Source organism: Lasioglossum baleicum, chromosome 6, assembly GCF_051020765.1.
Source record: "Lasioglossum baleicum chromosome 6, iyLasBale1, whole genome shotgun sequence".
Classification (NCBI taxonomy): domain Eukaryota; kingdom Metazoa; phylum Arthropoda; class Insecta; order Hymenoptera; family Halictidae; genus Lasioglossum; species Lasioglossum baleicum.
This window is the reverse complement of record NC_134934.1, coordinates 15500891-15513704: the sequence shown is the minus strand read 5'-3', so window position 1 is coordinate 15513704 and position 12814 is coordinate 15500891. Positions and strand designations below refer to the sequence as shown.

The 12814-nt window shown below is 38.3% G+C and overlaps 1 protein-coding gene across 1 annotated transcript; it reads left to right on the top strand.

Annotated features, from left to right (window-relative positions):
* LOC143210012 (uncharacterized) lies at window positions 1-10926 on the top strand. The gene is made up of 7 exons (XM_076426427.1): window positions 1-452; window positions 1183-1305; window positions 1848-1910; window positions 4076-4138; window positions 4293-4334; window positions 4413-4487; window positions 9387-10926. Exons 1-7 carry the CDS (start codon window positions 393-395, stop codon window positions 9459-9461), a joined length of 501 nt encoding a protein of 166 aa, XP_076282542.1. The 5' UTR covers window positions 1-392; the 3' UTR covers window positions 9462-10926.
* The last annotated feature ends 1888 nt before the right edge of the window (window positions 10927-12814 follow it).

Below are 12814 nucleotides of genomic sequence, written 5' to 3'. Positions count from 1 at the left end.
TGCGTGGGCAGTAGTATGGGGAGAAGAGTAACATGGGGAGGATCAGACGGACGTTGGGTGGAGGCTACGATCAGTGGAAAAGATAATGTCGTTACGAGGGTGTCCGTTCTTGCCTGGAACCCGGCCGTATTATCGTCATCGTCACCGACGTTGTTTGAATATGCCGCATCAATTTGTAGCGTCGATGTTTACTGTTATCGTCGTTCGTGATCGATCACCGTAGAGGGGCTAACGTCACGGAGGGTACGGGGCTTGTCGGGCTCCTCATTTTCTGTCAAACAGTCCGCCAAAAATGACAGATTTTTTTTCGGTCCACAGGGCTCGAGCGAAATTGACGTGATGCACGCGATAAGCACGATAAATTGGAAAAGTTACAGCAGCTGAGACGCGCCATGAGGAACCAACGATACTACCGATACAATCGGCCGAACGGCTTCGGACCTCGCTGGTTGGTCCGTCGAATCTAACCCTAACTTTTAACTAACCCTTCTTAACCCCCAAGCGCACGGATTCGCTCTGTGTGATCCATGATTTCTACTGTTTTCATTCTCTTTGAATTATCTTCGAGTTTCTCAATGAACTCTCGGTTTATTGTTAAACTATTTCGTATGCAACAAACTAATAGGACTAGTTTTACGCGATACAGTTGTAGAGTATAGTAAAAGATGAATAATTTTGACCCGTGTACTCGAGGGTTAAGGAAGTATTCTGGTTTTGAACTTTTGAAAAAATCAATTTTCCATTTTCTTGATGCATAAGTGTTATTCGGCTGTTCGGTTTGAAGTTCCAATGATGAAGTAATTTTTACAAAATTATTTGGCTCTTCAATTTGCAGTTCAAATAATGAATTTTTAAAAAGTTCTTTGACTGTTCCATTTGGACTTCAAATATTGAAACAATCTTTAACAAGTTTTTGGCTCTCCAATTTGATGTTCAAATAATGAGATAATTTTTAAAAAATTATTCGACTGTTCAGTCGACCGTTTCAACTGGTGGAACAAAATAATCTAACTACTTGCAACACCCAGAAATCTTTGTGCAAAACGCTAATGGAAGTTCGATAGTTCCACCTAGAAAAGACTCCTAAAAACTGGTAAAAGGACAGCATTTGAAACCAGAATACCGCCTAGACGTTCCCAAACTGCTTTGATCGAGAGAGGGATAACGATTCGTTGGTTTCAGATGTACCAGCTCTCGCTCGTCGACTCGAAATTGAGACACGCTTTGAATCTGGGCTCGCACTGCGGAATTGTCATGTTTCTAACTTGGCTTATGACCGTAATTGTTCTCGTCTGTTCGCTGATGGTGAGTCTCGGCCGAAGTTGCCGCTTTGTACGACGGATTCTTTGCTCGGGTCGTGACTTACGCCGTTTTATCGCGGCGTTAATTGTTTAGTTGTTCCCTGGCTGATGAGTTTATTGTACGCGTACAACCGAGGTCACTCGCTTGCGCCCTCGCGAAAGCCACCAAGTTTATTTCTATTAGGGCCGAGCGTTTAAGTCTCTCCCTCCCTCTCTCTTCCTCTCCTGTATCCCCCTTTCTCCCGTCGTAGAACTCCGTTTAATGGCGAGATCGAAAGTTTTGTCTATGTTTAATGACCAGAAAGGTTAATTCAATTGGACGCGAAGTTGCCCGCGCGTCGAGAGACCCCGCTCTGTTTAACTTACGTTACAGTGGAGTCGTCAAAGTCCCCGCGCGAGCGTGTATACGTGTGTATCGTTCTTTATTTTTACACCGTCCGGTTCTTTTGATCGGTCAGTATATTTAAAACACAAGCGACGTGACACACGAACCAGTATCCGTTCATTAATTCGACTTTTCATTCGATATCGTCGATTCCATTCCAGTGTGTAAAAGCGAGTGCCACGACCGAGAAAGATTTCCTGACGCTGCACATGGAGACGGAAAAGGTACGCCCCCTCTATCCCGGTCCAATAATTACAGACTGCCGCGGATTCTTACGCGAACCACCATTTTACATATTGCCACAGTAAAATGTTCGATGCGCTATGAATGCATTGGAACCGGCATGGCAGTCTGGTCTTAAAACATGCATGAACTGCTGCAAAAGTTTTGCCCGAACGAAATTGGAAACTCGTTACCCGTAGACGAAGCTAAAGTAAGCGTAAATTGCAGAGTGATATCTGTAGAAGCTTCATTTTCTATGCGTACGCTTCGTCCATAAATCCGATACTGAGCGCGTCCAGCTAATTGGATCTACATTTTATGTGGAACGCGCGCGCGATACGTTTGGGTTCGCGAAATCTTTACAGTATTTTATTTACATGGGAAATTGCGCCGAGTATTTCACAATGATCGCTCTTCCAGATTTTTGTTTACTTGGAAAGCTCGCGCAGAGTCGAATCGAAACCCCGGTATTTCGTTCGAGAATTATTGAAACAGTAAAAATTCGCTGATAAACGACGGAATCCTTTTACGGGCATCTGGTATGATAAAAATTGTGAAATATCTAAATACATTGAATTTTCAGCGCTGTTTCAAATTTGTTCATGACTAGCTCGAGGATTTGATGTATTCATGACAAAATTTCGGTAAATTTCGAACAGCAGAAGTGCAATTTCAGCATGTCGATAAATTATAATTGCTAGACTGCGGATCTTGATGCATTTACGAAGAAATTGGTTGGGTGAAATATAAAACAGTACAAAATTTTGTAAAAAAAAAATTAAAACGACCGAAAAAACGCACTAAAAAGTATGAAATAATTTCCATTTAATTTATGTGAATACACACGAACGTAAATACGATGCAATCGTTTCGGAGGCGGCGCAAACTTGAAAATTTTCGACACTGAAAATTACAAAAATTCTTCTACATGCTTTCACACATATTAATGTATCTTCTCTTCCCACCTACTGATTTCCAATGAAATCATAATCAGCAACATCTGTCATTTGGAAAATTTTCAATTTTGCGCCGCCTCCGAAAAGATTGTATCGCATTCAAGTTCGTGTGTATTCACATCAATTAAATAGAAATTATTTCATACTTTTTGCTTTCCGAATAATTTGTTCTCTTCAGGTGCTTAGCGAATCTCGTGGCTTCTTCCAGTAGCCTGACGGCCCTGGGTGAACTCTTCGGTAAACCTTCATATCCGGGAAATATTCCCTCCATTTGTTGAGGTTTTCTAGCGGCCTATAAGGTAGACGCCTTGAGTCTAGCTTTACTCGCTTCGCTTGACCATGCATTTCAACACCGATTTTTCCAACTCGGCCATTCGCCGAGATTCGCGCACCTTTATGTAGAAGGAACTACATCACACAACGTCGCTTATATCTTACAATACGCTTATAAACTATATATCTAATACGCAGATAACTATATCTAGTCCGCGCCAAATTCTTATACGTAATAATCTCTTTTATGCCTATGTATTTATCCGCAACAACACTGGAGGATGGTTTTTCGGTCTTATTGGTTATTTTCAATAAAAACCGCAAAGAATAAAAAAATGGAAATTTTATTTTCAAGGGATTAATCGGGAAACATACCGTACAAAATGCAGAAGGTTTCGTCTTGATTGGTCCATCCATCTCGGAATAATCGGTGAACATACATGAAATAATTCATTTTTCACAAATAAAATCGTAAGGAATAAAAAATTGCAAAATTTTTTTTGAAGGAACCAATCGGGAGACATACCCTACAAAATGCAGAAGGTTTCGTTCCCATTGGTCCATCCATCTCGGCGTAATCGGTGAACTACATAGAAAAAAAGGCACATACAGATCGAATTGAGTGACCTCCTCCCTTTTCGAAGTCGGTTAAAGGATTAGAAAAATTTCAGGATGTTATGATGTTGTTTTTAGTGTAACAAAGTCATTAAGGGATGAAATCAATTTTTATTTTACTCCTGCTGCTCACAGTCAATGCAGAACATTTTTATTTTGCATAACGATCCCCAGTCTAATAGTTACTAAAGAAAAGACAGACTTTCTGTCTGGTTTCCCTTGTCTACTTCCAAGCACTGACAATTACTTCGTCAATCGAACGCACAAAACTTTTGCAACGCTCCGGTTGCAGGGGATAAATAACAATTAGCGATTTCTTGCAGAAATTTCCGCGGAAGAAAAGTCTGACGGACATCGGGCCAGCTTACAACTGTATCCGTAAGCACGTAAGTTCGTTTCAGACGAGGCAAAGTAGTAATCCTTTTGCGCGAACCGAAAGTGCAATTCGTTGTTTTGCAACGAGTTTCGCAGCGAAGATTCGCCCGACTCCCTTGCAACAATTCAATTCAAATAAATGGTCAATTGCTATCTCATTTGCAGCTGCAGCAGACCGACGTGTTCCAGGAGAAGACAAAGAAAATGGTGGGTCCTCTTAGTAGATCTCCCCCTTTCTCTCTCTCTCGCGCGATACACTTAATAAGGATGTTTTTCATTCGACAGCTGAACAAGGAGCTTCTGGAGCTGGAGATCTTGAACAGCAGAATCAACTGCATCAACAAGCTGTTGAAATCGGAGGTACATCTGTTTAAATAATCTTCTAATAATGTGAATATTGCTCTAGATAATTCAGCGATGAAATTATATATTATATATCATATAAATATATTATCTATATATTATCAGGCCACGCGGTGTTCACAATATGGCACTACCAAGGGTTCCCTAATATGGGTATAGCTATTGACATCCTTGCTATGGGTGCCGAATATGGCACTAGGTGTCATATTAGGGACTCAAGGTGTACCATATTAAGAACCCCTTTCGCTGGAACCTGGAAATGACACACTACAACAAAAAATATTTTTCCCAAGCTGTATTAATTTTTTAACAAACTTGACCCCAGAATCGTATAGGGAGGAAATGCATATATGTACAACTAGTAATCTTTTGGTCGAATAAGAGCATTCTAAAATAATATAAAAATAACATAAAAAAGTGGTTCATTAGGGACTCAAGGTGTACCATATTAAGAACCCCTTTCGCTGGAACCTGCAAATGATACACCACAAAAAAAAATATTTTTCCCAAGCTGTATTAATTTTTTAACAAACTTGACCCCAGAATTTTATGGGGTGGAAATGCATCTACAACTGGTAATCTTTTGGTCGAAAAAGAGCATTCTAAAAAAATCAAAAAATGACATCAACAAAAAGTGGTTCATACTTGGGCACAATATCAATTTCTTCTCCACAAAATGAAGAACTCATACAGAATGAAAATATTCTAGAAAAGACTTTTAGAAGCAATTTCTGTTATGAGTTTGAACCGTAAACTAGTACAGAGCGAAAGCTGAACGATTCTAATTACACCGACTACTCGAAAATAGAACGTATTACGAGCACTGAATGTAACCCTAAATTACGCATGTTCCCCGTTATTCAATATGTCATAACAGCATCAATAATGCGTATCCTGATTGCTGTGCTCGTGGTTCGCGCAGGTGTAAGAAATATACATATACTCGCTGCACATTTACAGAATTCGGAATCGTAAAACAATTTACTGGTGATAACGGTCAATTCGACCGCTCAATATGCAATTTATAATGTAATTGTAAGCATGGGCGCGACTAATGATGAATGCATTAATCACGTCTAACAATTAAATTCCCCCCGAATCGCTTTTGTTGATTACTAATCGAAATTATTGATTATTCAATGAATATAATCTCTCATTCGTGCCGTAATTATTTCCGGTAAAAGTGATCACGGTCGATAATCACTAGCTGTGTTATGTTAAATCTAGTTGCGTAAAGAACCTGTTAAAGAAATGTTTCATTTTCAATTTAATTACCACTAGACTACGGATTTTGTCCGTCTATAAAAATCCATGGTCTAATTTTTAAGAAATTATTAGAATAAACTGTGGATTGGTATGATTTTGATTTATTTTGAATTTACAAATGCTATTGCCAATGAAAATAAGATTTGGTTCGGTCCCACTTTCTTGAAATCTGTCCACAAATATTGAAAATTGCATAAACATCTGCAGTCTAATTATTATTAAATGTTAAACGGTGTTCACTAGGGATGGCGTGAACTTCTACTTTTGAATCACCCAATGAATTTTTAGAAAGTGGAATGAAATAAAATCCTTTTTCAATGGGAACAGCCTTTGTAGATACAAAACAGATAAAAATCGCACTGAAATCTATCAAATTTTATATTCTGGCATTTTTTAAAAACTTCCACGGACCATAAATGCATAAAGATCCGCTCTTTGCAATCGACTTTTTCAATTTTTCTGCTCCACAGAGATCCGCCGCGGCGTCTACTAATTACGAATTTCCTCAGTGTTTTCGAATAAATGGCGCGGAAAGCGATCTTGTTAGAATCCACCGTTCGTATTCTTCTCGACAGTGACAGCAGTGTTCTTTGCGCGTCTCGTCATACTTTTAACGAAGAGCGTGTCTGCGCTAATAGACGGAATATATCAGCGAGATAAGATGCGCGATGTTCATTCAGTTTGTCGCGAAAGAACGTCGCGTGACAACTTAACTGGCTATTCACCGGTGCCACGTTTAAACGGAATTCATCGCAAGAAACGAACCCGACCGCAGGAAAAACCAAGATTTTACAACACGATAATCACGGAAGTCTACGGACGAACGTTCGCCGCGTACACCGAAATTAGATTAAAACAATTAAAAGTGGCCTCGCTGAAAGGGACAAGATTCCCATCTCGTTAATTAGGAGGAACTCGCGGGAATTTACGCGGCTCGAGATTGTATATTGCGAATTTGAAATGTAACTCGGTCGAGCTTTAAAAGCAGTCGGGAAAGTTTCTCGTCGCCAACAAAATACGAACGCCAAGCCGGTTGCCAGATAATGTTGCACTTATAATTACATTTTCTCGTGCGCGAGCATCGCGACTACCGATGGGCGTGGACAATTTATCAATTTCTCTTCCCTCTTATTTATTTTCACTTCTTTACTTTGTACAGTGGGCGTACAAAGTATTCGTATGTACATCTTAATGAAATAATTCTTTTTTAAATTGTTATTGATCGATTTTTAAAAATGTTACTTTTTTCTTGGAACTTATACACGTCCCAATAAAAAATTTCATTCTTCATGAAGCAGTACTAGCAATAAAATTATATTTACAGTGGATGTACAAAATATTCATACATCTTTTAAAAACGAATAACTATTTCAAAATAACACTTTTTTAAACAGAAGAATGTTGCTCACTATTATCATAAATGTATAAAGAACCACGGTCTGAATCATCCGAGATTGAATTATACACGCCAAAAGTCTAAAAATCGTTTTCAGCCGAATGACTCTGTTCATTGAATCCGCGCATTAAAGCGTAATGCGACAATGCTTTTCCGGCAAGTTTGAATGCGTCCGCAAATAAAATAACGAAGTGGAGTGTAAAAGTTTGCGAGTGTTTCGCTGGTTACCATGCTAATCAGGATTATCCGATTTCTCGGCTTATCTTACGAGTTTCCGAACTGAAATTAAAACAGCAATGTCCTGTAAGGCATTGATCTTGTTTGTTATTGATTGCCCGAATTAATTCGTGTCCGGAGAGAGGACATGAATTTTTAATGGTTCTAGAAACCGTAAAATTCATTTCATCCCTTGACAGTCTTTTTAAGTTGAGAACAACATAACAATTCCTAGATTTTTTTTTATATTCTCTTCTAATTAGTTCATTTTTTCTAATAATTATATTTCCATGTACATAGACTCAACATCCGTATCAATTTTCGAATTTTAATCTGGCGTTGTTGCAAAGTTACAATAATTCGGTTTTCCTTAAAATTGTAATTTTCGAATTGTCACAGCAGCAAGAGAGACGTAAATCATTTTGGAATTTCGTCCGTGGTATGGAGATTGTAAAGGTATGCACACTGGAAAGTGGTTCTCGAAAAACACCGGAATTTCAGCAGTGTGCGTGAAAGATCTCCATGCTAGGATCAGGATATTTTTGTAGCCGATTCCAGGTACACTGATGTATCGCGGAGCCAAGGGTTTCAAGTTTCAACCACCTGTCCTTCCACCATTTTGCAGAGATATTTCCAAACCTTGTATTTTCTAACACAGAGACCAATTTGAATTCATAATAACAGTATTATCTTGAAAAATATATCTCACGTTGTACACATTGAAATTGACTAAATCCGGTAAACTTATCGGAACGTTACTTCCTCGCGGATATTGATGAAATTGAAATATGTTGTCTCTTTTAGTTTTTACCACGCTTATATTAGCTTGCCGAGTTGACAATGTTGTCGTTTTCGTTGTTGTATGCTTCAAATCTTGTAATTGAATTTTAAATCACTTCCCGATGAGCTAGAGACTTGAAACTTTAAACATAGCTCAGAACTGGATGACAATGCAATATTAAAAAACAAATTTGAAAATAACTGTGCGCCTGGGAGACAAAAAATATTTAACACGTTGGTCGCCACGTCACCCATATCTCGGTGACGGGTATGCTTCCGTGGGGGCCCCGTCACCTAAATATGGGTGACGCTCTTCTTGTTCGAGTTAATTAAAAATAGGATATTATATATTGGATATACAACATGAATTCCCGCTTCTCGCTCCGTTTACGTTCTGTGTTCCGACGGTCGTATTTGAGTCCCGCGGGAAACTTAGCCGAATTACGCTGGGCGACCAACGTGACACCTCATCGCGCGACACTCGGTAGTACGTTATCACGTTCAGCGATCCCCACTCCGCGCGCCAGCGCTCCCTACTCCACTACGCGTTTCCACTCCGACTCATCCCCACTCCACTGACCTACTTCGCACCGAAGGAGGTCAATATGGTGTTCCGTTCATACAATTCAGTTCCATTTCGGACAATTTCGGACTCCATCAAGAGACGTCGTCTCTCGGCGTCATCCCCTCATTCTTTCTCGCGTATTTCCATATCTTGCGTTTCAATATCTTACTATTTCAGCCTAGTATTACTATATCTTGCGTTCCATTTAAAAAAAACTCAAAAGTAGAAAATAAAAAAATATATAAAAAAACTTTTTAAATCCACGCTTATCTTAAAATGCACTAAAAAGGAGAAAATAATTTTTTTAGGCATTAGTGACTGTAAATAAAAGCGTGGAGTGCCCACGAAGATTACGTCAATATAGTTTAGCGCTCCACGCTTTTATTTATGTCTAAAACTACACTAATGTCTAATGTCTAAAAAAGCTATTTTCTCCTTTTTAGTGCATTTTAATATAAGCGTGGTTTTTAAAAAGTTTTTTTTTAATATATTTTTTTAACTACGCAACTTTGGAACCTGTCACGTCACGTATTACTTTATCTTTGCTTCAAGAAAAATTATTAATTGACTTTTTAATTGACGGAACACGTGTTTCGGTCTTTGTTTATAAATACATATATGCTTCTAAGAATTGGTATAATGCGTTTCTATAAAACGTGCACGCATGTTTCAGACGCAGTCGAAATGGCAGCGAAGCTGGTTACCGAAAGTGTATTATCGTCCCATTGATTCATCCGCATCGAAATAATGGCCGGCGGCATTACAATGTAATTAAGCAAGTACAAATGCGTCCAATAAATACTTGCATCAACTTATTATGCGGAAACGCAGCGCCAGTTCGTAATACTCGTAATCGAAATTCGATGAATTCCAGGATCAAGAACATTTTCGATATACGCTCGCGACAAAGGAATTTCGAGTTAATTAGTCATTCCAAAGGAATCATACGTAACAAAAAAATATTCTCATGCATGAACAACTGTTTTTTATTTAATACTGAAATACTGAAATCGTAAAAATGTGATTGCAAGGGATGTTTTTCAGATTCCATTTTGTATAGAAATATTTATCGTTGTATGTAACACACAATACAAATAGTTCGTATTAAAGCACCGAATTCAATGTATTCCTCGCTGTATTGCATTTTGCCATCAATCAATGTTAATTGATGGACTCGCACGTGAAGTAACAGCAATGCCCACTGAAATTTCACAAACGAATCTAATGGGTAACCAGACTCAGAATAAATTTGTTTTACAGATGATACGGAAATGTTGAAGGTCGAGCTTAATTGCTCTATATTGTGCTTGATTAGTTCGTCACGTTTAAGTATAATTTTAATAAAAAGAATACGAACTTACGGTGCTATGTTTATGGAATATTTGAATTTTGCAGGAAAATTTCAAGAAAGTGGGAACAGGGAATCTTATTTTCAGTGTTACTAGCATTTATAGATCTGAAATAGATCAATATCGTATTAAATTCGGTGGAATTTGATGTTCCAGCATTTGTTGGAAATCTTCAGAAGCCATATAAACGCATAAAGATCCGCAGTCTAAAGATTGATCTCCTTTTTCTTGCTCTGTTAGAAAATAATCGGCGACTTCGCGTTTAGTTTAACGTTAGGATAACGCTCGCGAAATGCAAACGGCCCCCGCAGATCTTCGATCGACTATGTAGGTGTGCATGTAAACCACCGCGAATCAACTTCTGCGTTTACTGGGCATGCATAATTCATTCGCGGGTTTGACGTATGTAATAATAGAAACAATGGAACAACAGAGGCCACGGTAACGCGACAGCAATAACTCATAGTTGTCCCTGTGTGCATAACTCCTCGGATTCGGGCTATCTTTTGAGACGGCGCACCGGCAACGACTGTTGATTAATCAAACCATATAATCTGGTCGAACTAAATTCACATATAATAAGCTCTTCTTCTATATGTATGCAGGGTGTACCCGATAAGTTATGTCACCATTTTTTAGGCATTTCCGGTGGTGAGAATTAAAAAATGTTTTAGACAAAAGTTTGTCAGTACTTCGTGAGCTACACGTTCGCATATTCTTAAATCTGAAAAAATTCTTTGTACGTAAAAATGTAAAGGTCACCTTGACATTTTTAAATGGCACCACATGCTTTGGACGTCATAGGATTGTTGCTGACGTCGAGAGGAATTTAACAGTGTATTATACTATGACCTTGAAATGACCTCACACTCGAAAATTTTGTGCAAACGTAAATTATTTCTTACAAAACAAAGCAAGTTACATTAGATGTTCGAACTGCAATCTTTGTATTAGACTTTTCGTTGTCGCCATAATTAGAGCGTCTCGGTTTGTGTCATTACATGCAGTTGTTATGCGATTCCGAAGTTCTTGAACATTACTGATTGTTGTGTCGTATACAACGGATTGCAGATATCCCCAAAAATAAAAATCCAACGGAGACAGAACCGAGGAACGTGGTGGCCAACGAATTGGACCATACGATCCTATCCAACGATTTCTAAACTTGTCGTTAAGATATCCCCTAATAAGTGAAATGTCTTGCAATAAGTGTGGAAGTTTTTCTTCCAAAAAGTTAAAATATCGAGCAGCTGTCAAATTTTCTTCGAAGAAATATGGTCCGATTAAGCGACCATTTAAAATACCACACCAAACATTGACACTAATTTTAGTTTGAAAGTTGCGATCTCGTGTCCAGTGTGGATTCTCTGTTGACCAATAACGTTGATTTCGTCGATTGAAAACACCATTATTTGTAAATAAAGATTGGTCTGTCCACATAATTTTCATAAAAATATCAGGATCCTCTTCATTAGCAGCAGCTAGCCACGCCAGAAATTCTAATCGCCGCTATCCATCAGTAACACGCAGTTCTTGAACTAATGTCATTTTAAATGGATGATATTTGTATCTTTTCTTTTGTAACTTGTCGAATGGACGCGTGCGGATTGGCTTCAAAATAACTTAGATTGCATTGTCTTCATTTGTGACGGGTCTACTGCGACTGGGATGTTTCCCATCAGGAAATTGACCACGTAAAAGCAATGATTTTTGAAGATAACGGAACGTTTCTCTAGAAGGACAAATCCTATTTGGAAATCGTTCTTTGTACAATATTTCCGCCGTGCATACACTTTTTCCTCATTCATTGAACACAGATAACATCTTTCTGTATTTGGAAACTTACTCATTCTGAAAGATCAAATCGTGATAGAAGGTGGATCGCAGTTCGTACATCTGATGTAACTTGATTTATATTGTAAGAAATAATTTGTAATTAAAACTACGTTTGCACAAAATTTTTGAGTTTGAGGTCATTTCAAGGTCATAGTATAATACACTGTTGAATTCGTCTCGACGTCAGCAACAATCCTGTGATGTCCAAAACATATGGCGCCATTTAAAAAAGTCAAGGTGGCCTTTACTTTTTTACGTAAAAAGCATTTTTTAATTGCACAACTTAACGGGTACACCCTGTATATATTAATTAGATATGACTCCTTCGTTTGTGTCTTTTCGATAGTTCCACGTGATTGAAACATCGAATCCTCAGGTTCGAATGGCATTCGAGTAGAAATGAACAACTATTTGCAGCTCCGATGCACAATGGTTGCTATAACGTTGATTACACCGAGCCAATTTGCTTGTTACTATACGAAATTACTCGCGGCTATTAAATAGCGTTAATGGAAGCATTAGGGGCAATAAACACGTCAGCGAACGACCAAAGCGTGTTTAAGTTGAACAGTAGCGTTCAAGTTTGTACTTCAGCTGTTCACCGGCAACTCTGCTTTGTAGTTATTAACCCCGTAACAGCTTCAGATAGTGCCATAAGTAGTCTCTTCTAATATCACAAACTGACGATCGTCACTTCGTTGGTCGTATGATCCGTAGGATTAATACACATGCGTACAAAGTATTCGTACATCTTTTAAAAACGAATAACTTTTTCAATATTGTAAACATTTACGATTTAAAGGAATCTCAAATCCTAAATTCAAAGATTTTTACATCTTACAATCACCATTAACTTTCTACATGTGTATAACTTCCTTAGATTGACAAAATACACGTTTTAAATTGTCGTTAAAGG